At 38.9% G+C, this 14953-nt stretch overlaps 1 protein-coding gene across 6 annotated transcripts in view; it reads right to left on the bottom strand.

The window, feature by feature from the left end:
• LOC107728032 (ATP-sensitive inward rectifier potassium channel 10-like) overlaps positions 1 to 13287 on the bottom strand; it is a 19859-nt gene extending 6572 nt beyond the window's left edge. The window contains exons 1-8 of one of the 6 annotated variants that reach the window (XM_016538091.1): positions 13088 to 13287; positions 11828 to 11937; positions 7709 to 7801; positions 7520 to 7562; positions 1992 to 2351; positions 1674 to 1885; positions 957 to 1088; positions 683 to 860 (exon numbers count right to left, since the gene is read on the bottom strand). In XM_016538091.1, the coding sequence (XP_016393577.1) occupies positions 683 to 860; positions 957 to 1088; positions 1674 to 1885; positions 1992 to 2349 (880 nt within the window). In that variant the 5' untranslated portion in view covers positions 2350 to 2351; positions 7520 to 7562; positions 7709 to 7801; positions 11828 to 11937; positions 13088 to 13287. Of the gene's footprint in view, positions 1 to 682; positions 861 to 956; positions 1089 to 1673; positions 1886 to 1991; positions 2352 to 7507; positions 7563 to 7708; positions 7802 to 10498; positions 10780 to 11827; positions 11938 to 13087 lie in introns of those variants that run through there. The other 5 variants (XM_016538090.1, XM_016538088.1, XM_016538089.1 and 2 more) reach the window with 5 other exon arrangements.
• Positions 13288 to 14953: the final 1666 nt, after the last annotated feature.

Raw genomic sequence — 14953 nt, forward strand, 5'->3', positions numbered from 1 at the left:
CTAAGTAGTTTCGCTTTCACAACGAAACACACAGCGTCTCCACGACATGGCGGCAGTTTCAACAATACTACAGTGAGAATAAACGTTACGCCTTCTTTCTTTGCGTGAACGTTTGGGCGGCGTTATGCAAATCTTCCGAGATCGTGACGTAGGTATGTGGGGGCGTGTTAGAACGAGCCGTTTTAGGTAGGCGTGGTTAACTCTTAACTTTTATAAAGAATATCTCTTTGGTTTTGAGACTTTAGTGTTTGCAACTTTACAGATCTTCTTTATGCACCAAGAGCTTGTAACACTCCAAAGAGAAAGGAAAAATTGAAATCGCATCATATGACCCCTTTAAGGCTGGTAACCAGATGGTTGCTGGTTCATTCACCGAAAGGAATGATCCATGAGCCAACAGAGCAAGACACCTAAGGTTGCACCAGCTGACACTGTGCCTGTTCTGTTTTACATTTACCCATTTGGCAGATGCTTGACCCAAGACCTTGGCATAGCCAGCACCATGCTCTTCCAGTTGAGCAACAATGATACAAGTTCGACTTACAGTAGAAAGTAATGAATAAATTTTTTCGAATGGGACGATTCTAGGCTTAGGCTTTCCGGCTACATTTTGGAATTCCAACATTTCAACATGACATTTTATTGTTCCAGTTATCCTCTTAGTTCTCCCAGTCTTCTGTACCTTTGGCAGCCCAGGCCCGCAGTGGGCTGTTGTCGTCTATCACATGGTAGAAAGTGAGGGGCAGGATGAGGAAGGGGCTGTCACTGGACGTGTCCACTTGGAAGGCTACATTTCTCTGATCCAGACGCACCGTCTCACCCTCTTTAGTCAGCGACGTCTGCAGAAGCTTACCTGTTACCTGAGGAACCACAGGAATTGGACATATTTTGAGTTGCACATACGCTACATTAGAAATGAATATAAAATGTAATGTTATTTCATCAGATGTGTTTACCTGGCAGCCCAAAAGGAGGCTCTTACGCATGTTAGCGACACGGATCATGAGACAAGGTCGGCCCTCATGATTGGCGACCACAGCATGCTGACTGAACTTCACCGTCTCACCACGTTTCTTCGGCCGTGCTACCTACATACCCCAGATGAAAACATAGATGCCTTATTAGATCTGAGAGAACTGTCACAAAAGTCACAAAAATATTTTTTTTAATCAGATATTGTTCCAGTTCAATCCAGTTCCAGTATAGCTGCATGTTTAATCGAAATAAAACTAAAATACCACTTAATACGAATATCAACTTGCAAAGGCTACAATTTATTTGAATAAAAATATGCACTGAAGCGCGGCACTGTGTTCCTTTACACATGGACAGCTCACGATGGATCATCTAGTGTTTTCAGTGTCTCAGAGCAGCACAGAACCAAGCAGTTCACAGCAAATGCTGCTCCACACAAACTCCGACTCTGTATTTGCTGTGAGTTTGGGTCACTTATACATTTAGGAAGTCAACATTTGCCAGCCTTCTTCCCAAACTTGTAATGAGAAGTGCTTATAAACAGGCTCATGTCAGGTTTTCCGCCAAAATGACACATGACAGTTTAACATTTCAAAATTGAAGATATTAAGACAACCAGAAATAATAATTATTGTAACTGTACACTTGCTACGTGCTGTAGCAACTTTTTACCCAAGTTAATTTAGTTTTAGTTGTACCTTGGCAAGGAAGGTTCCAGTGATGAAGATCTCCATCACCATGGTGATGACAAGCTGGACAATAAGCAGGATGATAGCAAGTGGGCATTCCTCAGTGATGCAGCGAAAGCCATAACCAATCGTAGTTTGTGATTCCAGGGAGAAAAGGAACGCTCCCGTCAGGGTTTGGACCTGCATCACACACGGCGTGTGGTTGGACGGAGGGTCAAACTCTGGTGAGAAAAGGACAAGAAACAAAGACATGGAAATAACAGGGTTGCGATATTTATGAAAATAAATATCCAGGTCCTATTGAAGAACATCTCCTTCCCTGCTCACCTAGCAAATCTCCATGCACAAGTGCCACCAAGTACCACAGCACTCCAAAGACAAACCAGGTGCCAGCGAAGGTGGCGGAAAACAAGAAAAGCTTGTAGCGCCACTGCATGTCCAGAAAGGTCGTCCACAGGTCACGCAGGTAAAGCGTCCCTCGGCCGCTGACGTGTTCGATGCGTACATTGCTCCTCCCATCTTTAGATAGCACCCGTCGACGGCGTCTCAATGCAGCAGGTCCGTTTCCTGTTGAAGCCCCGCCTCCTCCGCCTAGGAGTGGCTTTAGAACGTCTGTCTGTGTCTGGGAGTGGCAGACCTTCTGTGGGGAGGGGCTACGGGAGGAAGGGGGCGTGGCTGAGGTCATAGCTAGGAGGGAAGAGAGAGATGGTTTCAAATAAGTAGTCTAATTTCTTCTACCTTCCTGCAGACTTGAGTTCCAGGGTTGCAGGGTTGGCTACCCCTGGTTTAAATCATGCATGTACACAGGTCATGGGAAATTTAAAAAAAAAAGTTATTTATAACACATATCATGTCTTGACTCTTCAGTATAAAACTCTGCAAATTAGCTAATATTGATTGATAACAATGAATATTTGCACTATTTCTGAGGTCAAATCTGCAAACAGAGATTTTGAACTAAGAGCTTCTTAAATCATTTCTGCATTAAAACTCATCCACTGATGTAGTTGTTGGTGTTGGTGCAAGCAAATGCAGTTTCTAAAATGCACAGGTGACAAGGCTTTCTTCATCCAAAACTCTAATTAAAGACTGCTAAAGCTTTCAGCACACTAGACTGTTTGCTACATAGACAAGATGCAGACTGCAATTGGGTTGATGTTCAATTATGACCAGTGTTGGGAGTAACGCATTACAAAAGTAATAATATTACAGTAGTATATTACTTTTTGCTGTAACGCAGTAATATAACGCATTACTAATCAAATTTGGGTAATATTATTACTCGTTACAATCTCAGTAACGCAAGTTACAACAACATATTTTAACTCAAAATTAAGTGGTGAATTTACTAAAACACTGAAACATGAAACCTGGACATCTTTTTGTTTAAGTGTTCCGGTTTTGCTGTGACAATTGCAGCAGCAGCACTGAACTATGATGTTGTGATCTCTCATTTTGTGTTTTCACATTGCCATTTATATTTTGCCAATAATTCCACTTATTTCCCTCTTTTTATTTTTTCTGGCCAGCAGTGGATGTTATCAGATGGGACTCATACATGACACAGCTTAGGTTACAGAAACTACCAGTATCTTGTTGCTCTGACATAAAAAGAAGTTATTTTTAATGAAATAACCTATTCAGCAGTTAAGCTTCTGTGTGAGAAACCTGTCACCTTATCGCCGTCTGTAAAATCTAGGTCGTCTCGTAGCATTTTAGAAGAAATAGCACATGGGAAGAGAGAGGGCTCTATCTCTATCTGAGCTCTATCTGAAAGACGTGCATCGTCCAAGTAAAGAGAGCCACATTAGGGACACATTAGCGACTCTCAGCAGTATTTAAAATGACTTCTCTAAAAGCTGAAATGGGCAAAGTATAGCTTTCAGCGATCTTTATCGCAGACACGTGAGCGCATCCTTCTCTCTCGAGGTTTGTGTGTGCCAGGAAGGGGTACAGGGCCGGGTTTGGGGGCGACCCTGGTGGTCCGTTACTCTTTTTTGACTCTACATTCAGACCCTCCAGCTGCCCAAGCACATTAAATGCCCCTCATTCACACAGTGGAAGCAGCTGCCCTTTCTCATTTAAAGGCTAGTCGTCAACGCTGACCAACTCACATGCCGTGCTCGGTTGGCCCGGGTGAGCGCTGAAAAGGGTAACTTATTCACCATCCAAAAACACAAAACCGCAGGAAGGAATCAGAGATGAAAAGAACACCACAATGTTTTCCATATTCTCTGCATTCCTCTGTTACACTGAGGACGACGCTTCTTAATCCTTCACCTTTATAAACTTTGTTTCGTAGATGCTTCTTGGACAGTTTTTTCAATCACTTCCCCTACAGCTTTAGATCAAACTTTTTGTGTATGCAAACCACACATTAGCTAGAAAAAGTACAGCGATCATGCTCATAAAACTGACTATTCTGACATTGTTTATCCAAAATGGTCCTGGAATAAAACTTCATTACATAATCATACTCTATTCAAGAACCAATAATGGTTTTATAGTCTGATGTCGTAGACGAATGAATTGTCTGAATGTCATTACAGATAACTAAATAGCAATTATCATAAGAATAAGAATACATAAACACACTTTTTGAAGTAAAACATCTGGACATTACTTTCTTCAGTGGAACACAAAAGATATTTTGAAGAACACTGGGAACCAAATAACTTTAGACACCATTGACTTCTATATGGGCAAGCAAAAAAAAAAGTTTTCAAAATATCTTCTTTCTTACCAAAAGATAGCACAAACACAAATTTCAAGCAAAACATTTGTCAAAAGAAAGCGCTTGTACAGTTTGAAATGACGAAAGACTAGATGTAGTGTTACTGTGATTCTCTACATCTGTGGTTCCTCTGTGAACCTGAGGAGAACTGACTTCGTACATCCACTAAAAATCACCAAAACACCAGCTGATTCAAAGAAATTGAGACCAGAATGAAGAAAAGTGTTTCTCCTAAGAAAAAAATCGCCAGTAATCTGAAGATATCTCAACATTGACTCGCCAAATTCGCCAAAATACTAAGTCTTTAATAAAAAAAAATCTCAATATGAGCTCAAACATTCCTTCTTTATTGTGTTGCAAAATGTAACTATGTTATCGCCCAGCTCTCATGCTCCTGTACAGCGATATATACTATATGTGACCCTGGAGCACAAAAGCAGTCTTAAGTCGCTGGGGTATATTTGTAGCAATAGCCAACAATACATTGCATGGGCCAGAATTATTGATTTTTCTTTTATGCCAAAAATCATTAGGATATATTTTTTTGCTCCCTCAGATTCCAGATTTTCAAATAGTTGCATCTCGACCAAATATTGTCCTATCCTAACAAACCATACATCAATGGAAAGCTTATTTATTCAGCTTTCAGATGATGCACAAATCTCAATTTCAAAAAAATTGACTTTTTTGACTGGTTTTGTGCTCCATATAACAAATCTTCTTGATTGCTTGTATTGTTGCAAAATGTAAAATATATTTTCACTCAGCTCTAATCTGATAAATGTGACTATAAACACGTGATATTAAGAAATTATAAACATTACCATCATGATTTTCTGTAAAGCTGCTTTGAAACAATATGTATTGATTTAATTTGACTCATTCAATTCTTACAGGATCAATGATCTGAGGCGCTATCCACATTAATGTAATTGTTCTAGGATGTCAAACAATTGACTCATTTGTGAATTTTAAAACAAGCAGCAACTTGAACACATAACTAAGAACCAATATCTTAACTACGTTACACAGGGAATCACTTTCAAGGGTGACTCTATTCATTCACACTGTTCAATCTCACTCTCTTCTCTCCCTCTCTGCATTCTTGTTTAAATGTCTAAGTGGTAAGTTTAGTCTCACTCAGCTTCTGCCTTCCGCACCAAATAAAATAAATGAAATGAAATGAATGAGTAGCAGGGAGATGTGATACGCTCTCCCCTCTCTGACCTCGCTCTCTCTCTCTGGACTCACACTGAGAGAATGAATAGGTATCTGTCTGGATCTCTGTGCTCTGAATACTAACGCCAGCCGAGAGGGAGGGGACGGTTCCTCGCAGAGGCACGTGTTATAAGCAGATTGTACACACAGCTGACCTTCGAACTCCGGCGAGTACGCGCCCACACGCGTGCACACTGATACAGTACATACAGCAGACAAACGCTGACACGCACTTGACTCAATGTATGTTTCTCATGCTCTCAAAGACCTTTGGTTTAAAGGCTTGAAATGCATGAAATTAGTTTTGGAGACAACAATTACATTGTGCCTACACACGAATATTTGTCTAAGAATACATGCAAACTAATCCAACACTACTTAAAGGGAAAGTTATCATCATTTCCATTTATCAGCGTGTTATTTTATGACTTAATTATTATCCTGCAATGTGGAAAAACAGTCATAACGAATAACGGGGTGCATGCAAACTTGTGACTCTTATTGTACTGATGCACATGAGTTCTCAGAGAGCGTCCAAAACGAAGCCATGTTGCTTCACTGCAAAAGTTTACAAATTGTCTTCATCTTCTTTCTCACTCTTTCTCTCACTTTCTGTCCTCCCTCGATGTCTTTCTTTCTCACTCGCTGTCCTGTATACACAAGAATCCTTTTGTTTAGAGATGAGATGAAAGAGACAAAAGCCACCATTGAAAAATACAACACTGCATGTGTGTGTGAGAGAGAGAGTAAGAGAGACAGACAGAGAGAGAGAGACAGACAGAGAGAGAGAGAGAGAGCGAGAGAGAGAGAGAAAGGAAGGAATGACATGCAGAGATGGACAGAAAACAAGCCGATATTAAAACTCTCTCATCAGTATTCTGTGGATGTGCAACGTTTACTTTCCTCGATTCACCAGATCCAATGCAATTCTCACAGTCGCAGGTGAACGTACTTGACTTTTCTATTTTAAAGTGCTCAGGAAATCACGCTGCGAACAAATCGACCCGCTTAACCGATCAACATTAACCTCTAATTAATCTTTTGCTCAGTTATCTGATCTAGGCAGATCAGTTATTTCATTGGCTGGCTTTAGATCTCCAAAATAACCAGGTTGCAATGAACGAGGGGGGGGAAAGCAAGGGAAAAGTCCCAAAAGAAAATCCAAAAACTTTGCCAGGTCTGATGTTTGCCAGAAAGAGCAATGGGGAGCATATCAGATCAGTTGAAAGGAACAAAAAAGAAAAAGAAAAGAATGCCCACGCGATGCTGTGTTTCAGTCAGAGTCTATGAAATTATTTTGATAGCAGCGGATAATCCTCCTCTTTTATATCTCTGCATCAGTAAATATTATTTCTGTACAGCTCATGCATTAAACAGAAGTGGTGTTATTTAATAGAGTGAACTGTACTGTAAATTGAATTTGAAAGCTTTAAACAAACGTTCTAAAAGTTCTGATTATAAATCGAAATACAACTGTAATAAATGTTCATGATATTTATTGCACACAAATGCATTTTGCAAGACCAAAACCAATGCTTGGCAAACAAAACACAACAATCAAACAAACAAAAATCGCTTTTGCCGGTTCAATTTTACTGTCAAACAAATCTTTTTCAGTTTGTATTTTGCATTATAATGTTAAACATACTGAAACTCGAAAGAGAGTGACACGAACTCGAATAAAACTGAAGCAAGAACAGTTAAACGTGTGCATTATTAATTCATTTTAACTAATTAAATGACAAATTAAACATGCCACAGGACATTTGAGCAATCAAACAGCAGGCTACACATCAGAACAACCTATTTTCACTATAATACTTATTTCTATGTACTAATATTTAACAATGATATATGTTTTTGCATCCTAAATCATCTTGTTGAGATGCACCTGATGTCTTACATCATGCCTCGTTTAAGGATGAGACACGCTGCTGGATTCAAATCTGCAGAGATGAATGACATTCTTATGGTTTAGTTTCTTCATTAATCTCCTTCGTTTTAAATGAACGCAATCGCAGCATATCGACCTCTAGGCCTCACAGGTGACTTCTGCACAGATGTTAGGCTATGTGTTTACTTCAGCACTTACCTTTTACAGAGGACTTGAACGCAGAGCTCTCTCGTTTTGTGATTCACAAGAGTCACTGCTGTTTTCCAGTTTCGGGACACATCGGAGGATAATCTGAGGCGAAAGTTGTGAAAGCGTTCAGAACGGAGAGTAGCGCGCTCCTGACAACTTTGCCGATACCATCCGCGCCAGAAGAGTGACACGGTCTCATAATGTTTATCATTAAAATAAACACATTTGAAACAGTCAATACGATTTTAAAACTCCAGCCTAAATAAATATGCAAATATACAAAATCTGTCAAGTTAAAAATATATAACCTATATAGGCTATAATCGGTTCTATCCTAGTAACAAGTTGTGTCCTAAGCAATAAGTGTCAGTCAGTGCCGGTCGAATGTTACCGATTTATTATGTAATGCCCTTTCTATCTCTCTCTTTCTCTCTCTCTCTCTCTCTCTCTCTCTCTATCCTCCTCACTCTCTTTCTATCTCTTGTCTCGTCTTAAGTGGAACTCCTCAAAAAGTTTTGTTCGCAGCACTATCTGAAAACTTTCTCCTCTCGTCTCAGTCCTGCCTTTCATTGTTGATGAAATGCGTACTTTCAGCGCCTCAGCACTGTTTAATTCATTAATTCAGCGGCCCTCCGCTCCTCCTCCCGCCCCCCGTGTCTCCGGCTGTAAATAGAGCCCTTGTTGAGCTCCTCCGCTCCTCAGCCTTTGTAAACTTTTCTGCTTGATTTAAATATGTCGAAATGAAGAAACTGTATGTTGCCGTTGTTCGGAGGACACATGCATTATTTATAAATACGACCTCGGATGTTGAATTAGCTCTGTGGCGATTTTCCCTCGTTATTTTCTCTATCCGAGCGGAGTTTTTTGCGACTTTCAGAGTGACATGACTTTGAGGTCGATCCATGTCCGCTTGAATAACTGCGCAGAAAACAGGTGCAACCCTTTGAAAAGAGGCGCTGAAGGGGACGAAGAAAAATAATTACCGTAATTATGATTACTATTCGTGTGATGTAACACTGTTATTAATTACTACTAATACTACAACAACTAAAAATAATTTAAAAAAAATAAGCAAACAAAATATATATATATTTATTTTTTAGAGTGTAGCCTATAGATGTCATATTTATTTCTTTTCTTTTTTCGCGAATAAAAACGAGTCTGTAAAGAATAGAAGCTGAATGGGTTGTGAAAGGGTCGAAGCTATAGGTCTTATTTTCACAGCCGCCCCAAAAAATGTCACGATTATGTATTTGTTTGTGTAGAATATGTATGTGTGTGTGTGTGTGTGTGTATATATATATATATATATTAATGTTGCATTAGCAGAATGCTTGAATGTTGTTCTTTTGAACAGATTGTATGACTTCCTCTCAGCTTTTCATTCCCAAAAAGGCCTATGACTTGATTTGACTTTGGTGGCATTTGCTGCAATTTGTCTTTTTAACTTCACAATACCAAAGTCAACAGTTATATTACATAAGTAAAAAAAATTTTATCTTTCACATAAAAGCTCATGCTGCGTTTTAATTTCTGTTTAGGAAAGTCTTGTTCACGGTATCGGTGTTGCTGGCATCTAAATTATCGGGCGTAAATTTAACAAGCGGCTATCATATAAAACTAATTAAATTTAATTATTTACACTCTAAAGGTTATTTCTGAAGGCTGGACGACGTAAAACCGAAGCTTGTTGTGGCGGAAGTAAAATAAGCAAACAAAATATATATATATATTTAAAAAATTACCAACAAAAGATACAAGATGAATATTTTAACTTAAGTATAAGGTGGAGAGAGAAATTATTTTTATTTATTTATTTATTTATTTTTATTATTATTTTAAGGTTTTAGGGTACACTCTAAAAAATGCTGGGTTATTTCAACCCAACTTTGGGTCAAATATGGACTAACCCAGCTGTAAATTTAATTATTTACACTCTAAAGGTTATTTCTGAAGGCTGGACGACGTAAAACCGAAGCTTGTTGTGGCGGAAGTTAAATTTACCGCGTGCCCTAGAAGGACCAGACACATAAATCTTAACGCGGACGGCGGTACAATCCGGTTTGTGCCGAGACTTTTTGAGCGCGGCTTTTTCACACGCGCGTTAATCTTGATTTCCCGCCCACCTGCCAAAGCGCGCGGTTTTCTTAAGCCGGAAGAACTCGGTTGGATAAGTTTTTAATTGTTTTGAGAATTAAATCTAGGGATGTAAAACTATGTAGACTAACTTAAATATGGCATCTGAATAAACTGAAAAGCAAAACAATAAAATAATAGCCTATCAAAAAGTTAAAAAAATAAAATAATAATATAATATGGAAAGTAAGGTAGGTTAATCTGTCACTCAGGGATGTAAGATGCAAATGAGAGGATGTAGATACACAAGAGAAGAAAGGATGGATGGAAGAGAACAGGATGGGGCACAAAAAGAAAGCAGAGGTGAAGTAAGTCGGTCAGGACTCTTTTTGGCTGGACGGCTCTGTCGGAAGAGACTTTTTCTTCTGTTTCGTTGACCCTTTTCTCTGGCATCACACTTAGTTTGTTTACTGAGCACATGGTGTTCTTTTTCCCACTCAACTTCCGTCTCTCTCGCTGTTTCTCTCTCTCAAGTGTCCCCTTTTGAGCTGTTGATATTCAATTCAGTATCACACCCTTTCTGTCAGTTCAGTCTAGCTGCAACTTTTTCATACCTCATGAGTTTCAGTGCTTTTTGTAGTCCAGTCCACACACACACACACACACACTGTGCAGAGACTTTCATTCAGAATTTTTATTCAAAGAAAGAGAGGAAACCGTTACCACTATGTCTGGGATAGTGGTGCCCATTTTCTGTCCAAGGGAGCCGCTCGGTGAAGTTTATGCCTTCCCAGTGAGGGAAGTTTTATTTGGACAATCAGCGTGAGAAGTTTTATTAGAGTAATCAGTGCTCTGAGTGTGTTAACTCCTGTAACTCACAGCTGGCCTCATGGTTCAGCCAAGGGATTCTCCATCGTGTTCTTCCATTCCTGCAATCAGATGCATGGTCTCTTAGGAACCCTTGGCTCTAGAGCCCTCCTGTGGTTATTAAAGAGACCATTCTAACTGGTAGGTGTCTCTTTTCTTCAATTTTAAAGACTTTTCTTAGTAGTGGGTGATATTTTGTCATGCATTCTGTCGTCTTCTGACATTAGAGTATTTGACAACTTGGCATTAATGCTTGTGATCAGCGTGAGAAGTTTTATTAGAGTAATCAGTGCTCTGAGTGTGTTAACTCCTGTAACTCACAGCTGGCCTCATGGTTCAGCCAAGGGATTCTCCATCGTGTTCTTCCATTCCTGCAATCAGATGCATGGTCTCTTAGGAACCCTTGGCTCTAGAGCCCTCCTGTGGTTATTAAAGAGACCATTCTAACTGGTAGGTGTCTCTTTTCTTCAATTTTAAAGACTTTTCTTAGTAGTGGGTGATATTTTGTCATGCATTCTGTCGTCTTCTGACATTAGAGTATTTGACAACTTGGCATTAATGCTTGTGGGAAGCACACATGTTCTTTAGTGTGACATGCTATGGCATCCGTTCATCTAAAACTGTTTTAAACAGCATTTTGCTAATAACTGTGCATGCATTGTATGACTGAAAAACAATATCAGCACCTAAAGAATTATTTTCTTTCAAATGCATATTAAATTCACTTTTTAACCTGGTTGATTTGGATTTATTTTCTTTGCTTTCCAAATCCTCTGCCTATACTGAAAAGCTCAGCAATGATCTATGAATGAATATATCCAGTAGAGGGCAGTGCTGCACAATTCATCTCCAGTATGGGCAGACTCAAGAGCGTTGGGACAACTAGGGAATGTAAGTTTGTATTAGCACACTTACTATTTCTGCCATATGTATACAGTGCACAGTGCAAATTTGTAGTATGCTTAGAACATACAGAACACTGCACTGATTACTGTATCCCAAAATGTAATGCATTTGACCTTGATTTAATAAAATAACAATTTTTTCACACTAAAAGATTTACACACTTTTACACAAATTGGGGGGAAATCTAAATAAATAAATGAGCAATATAACCATATTTATTTCCAAACTAACAAATGGTGATGATTGGCTGAACTAAACATGCAACGTAAAGAGTTGTACCATGTTTGTTGCATCTCAGGAGTCTTGTGCTTTTCACCTCCACATTTTCAAGGGTTTGTCAAGTAGAACCAGAATGACTGGATGTCAGATGGACCTTCGCCCATTTTTACCTGAGGTAGGGTCAAAGGGTTGGAAAATGAAGGTACAAAATGTTCAGAATGCAATAGCTTGGAGGGGAATATTATCAGTCAACGATTCTTGCAGTTCTTCAGCCAGCTGTTGTTTTTCAGAAGAACTGCACTCTTCAAAACATTTCCTTTTATGTTCGGTGGAAGAAATAGGTTTGGAACAACATGGAGATGAGTAAATGACCACTTTTTTTCCCGTTCAAAATTATGAGAAATTCTTTAGCTGAAAGCTTTAATGTTATGATTTAGGAATGTTATGACTATCTTAGTCACAAAGTCCATAAGTAAGACTGAAATATCCAGTCCTGTCTCAGAGACCCCTGATAAATGGGTTAAGAGTCTCCAATACAAGCAAAAACTTGATTTTAAGAGCTTTTGTTTGTTGTCCTTTTTGATTGCATTTATCAGGTAGAAAACAATGATTGAGAACCTTATCTGTTCCTTTCAGACATAATTCACCTATTATCTTATCTCAATATCTTTATCAGCACATTCACAGCTGCCATCACGTTATCTGTATGTTATTGCACATATCTATTTCAGATATTAATACTGAAATATTTTTTCAGTAAAGCAGCTTTGAAGCAATGTACATTTTTTTAAAGCTCTGTATAAATAAAACCATCTTGGATTGATTTCATAAAGATCCCACATTCACTGTCAGATAGCATCACATACATTCAATCTGTCTTTTTAGGTTTGTTACCACCCCGGGTACCCTAGCAACCGCATAGCAACACCCTAGCAACCGCTCTAAAAACCACCCCAAGTACCCTTGCAACCGAATAGCTAGACCTTAGCAACCACATGGGTATTCTATAGCAGCTGCATCTCTGACAGACTGTATTGCCTTCAAAACATTCAAACTTTAAGCTTTTAAAACTACTTGAAACTTGAAACGGAAAACCATCAATCTTTTCAAACTTTTTCTAACTTTCTGGTCCGGCTTTCTCAAGCCAACTTAAAGTTTGTCTTGACGAACTTTTTTATCTAGTTATCTTTATCTCTTTTACATGCAGGAGGACATGGACAGGTTTGCATTTTGCATTTTAACTCATTTGACATAATACGAAACGGCACGTCCCTACATAGCTCATCTAATTTTCCGTTTCAGGAGGAGCACGTTACTTACAACAATAAAGGCCTTCAAGTTCACTCTTGTGAGGACCAAAGTGAATGTCGCAGGTTTCACGCATGACACTGCAGTGAGATTCTCCAGATACGTTCTCACATAACCAACTCTGTTCTACAAAGATCCAATTTATGTCTGTGAGTAAAGCGAGAGCATGAACAATCTCTGACATCAAGAACCACAGCCAATGTCAATCTCCCCATCGCTGCTGTCAAACAGAGAAAACTCTGTGTTCTAAATGTACGTAATGTTATGTTAAGTACAGTCTGTTTTCCATTATCAATGATTAACTTTCTCCCATTGAGTACAAAAGAAGATATTTTGCAATGTTTGCTTGTCCAAGCTGCTGTCTTCCATACTGTAAAAGCAGAGGACCAGTGCAATTCAGCATCGTCGAATACGAAACGGCACGTCCCTTCATAGCTCATCTAATTTTCCGTTTCAGGAGCACGTTACTTACAACAATAAAGGCCTTCAAGTTCACTCTTGTGAGGACCAAAGTGAATGTCGCAGGTTTCACGCATGACACTGCAGTGAGATTCTCCAGATACGTTCTCACATAACCAACTCTGTTCTACAAAGATCCAATTTATGTCTGTGAGTAAAGCGAGAGCATGAACAATCTCTGACATCAAGAACCACAGCCAATGTCAATCTCCCCATCGCTGCTGTCAAACAGAGAAAACTCTGTGTTCTAAATGTACGTAATGTTATGTTAAGTACAGTCTGTTTTCCATTATCAATGATTAACTTTCTCCCATTGAGTACAAAAGAAGATATTTTGCAATGTTTGCTTGTCCAAGCTGCTGTCTTCCATACTGTAAAAGCAGAGGACCAGTGCAATTCAGCATCGTCGATGTCGTGATGCATCTTCATTGAATTGCGTGGATGAAAGAATGGTTTTGGAACAATGTTAAGTAAATGAATTATTTCTGAATTCTATAATAGGAAGAGAATGAGCCCTTTTAGGGATATTTGTCTTTGAATGTGTTCATTACATCAGCAACCCAACTGATGCCTTAGTATACAATGACTTGCAAAAAGCATGAAGTGTTATGCAATGGTAATTGAAGAAAACAGGCTGTTAAACTCAGAGTTGAGGCGAGGACTTACAGGACATTCACTTTTATTCTCAAAATGACACTAAACACCACCATCATCGCACCACCACTCTATATGTGCCAATCGCTGACGTGCCGCAGTTCCTTCAATTCATGTATCTATTATGTGTTGACTGACCTGTCTGTACAGGGCCTTGGCCTACATATTTGTTCAAATAAACAGTGCAGCTTTTATCCGAGTTCTCCATTTGGAATTTAATAACGCTAAATGAGGCCTGTGTTCTTGCAACTGGGTGAGTTTCATAATGGGTTTGATGCGACATGTTAAAACTAAATTCCAGCAAGTTTCTGTTATTGACAAAGTCTTAAAGTGATGGAAAGTGTTTTATGGTGGACACAAAAGAATTCCGTTTCGATAAAACTTATCATTTTTTGTCTCTTTTCAACCCACTGTTTCCTAATGAGGGTGATAAGAGAGAGATTACATAAAGACAGGGAAAGTTGGCACAGTGTCCACATTCTGATATAAGGTGACAGTCGAGACGACTCGGTGATGATTTTTTCATAAGAATGATAAAGCACAATGAGCTGAAAAACCTGATTGGTGTTACTGTAAAAAGTTGAATAAAAAGACAAAACTTGATGTCTACTTGTTTAAAGGGGTCATATGATGCTATTTTAAAGATCATTATTTTGTGTATTTGGTGTAACAGAATATGTTGACATGCTTTAATGTTCAAAAAACACATTATTTTTCAAATACTGTATGTAATTGTAGGTCCTCTATGCCCCGCCTCTCTCAAAC

The sequence above is a fragment of the Sinocyclocheilus rhinocerous genome, unplaced genomic scaffold (assembly GCF_001515625.1).
Source record: "Sinocyclocheilus rhinocerous isolate Xijiao unplaced genomic scaffold, SAMN03320098_v1.1 scaffold1900, whole genome shotgun sequence".
Taxonomy (NCBI): Eukaryota; Metazoa; Chordata; class Actinopteri; order Cypriniformes; family Cyprinidae; genus Sinocyclocheilus; species Sinocyclocheilus rhinocerous.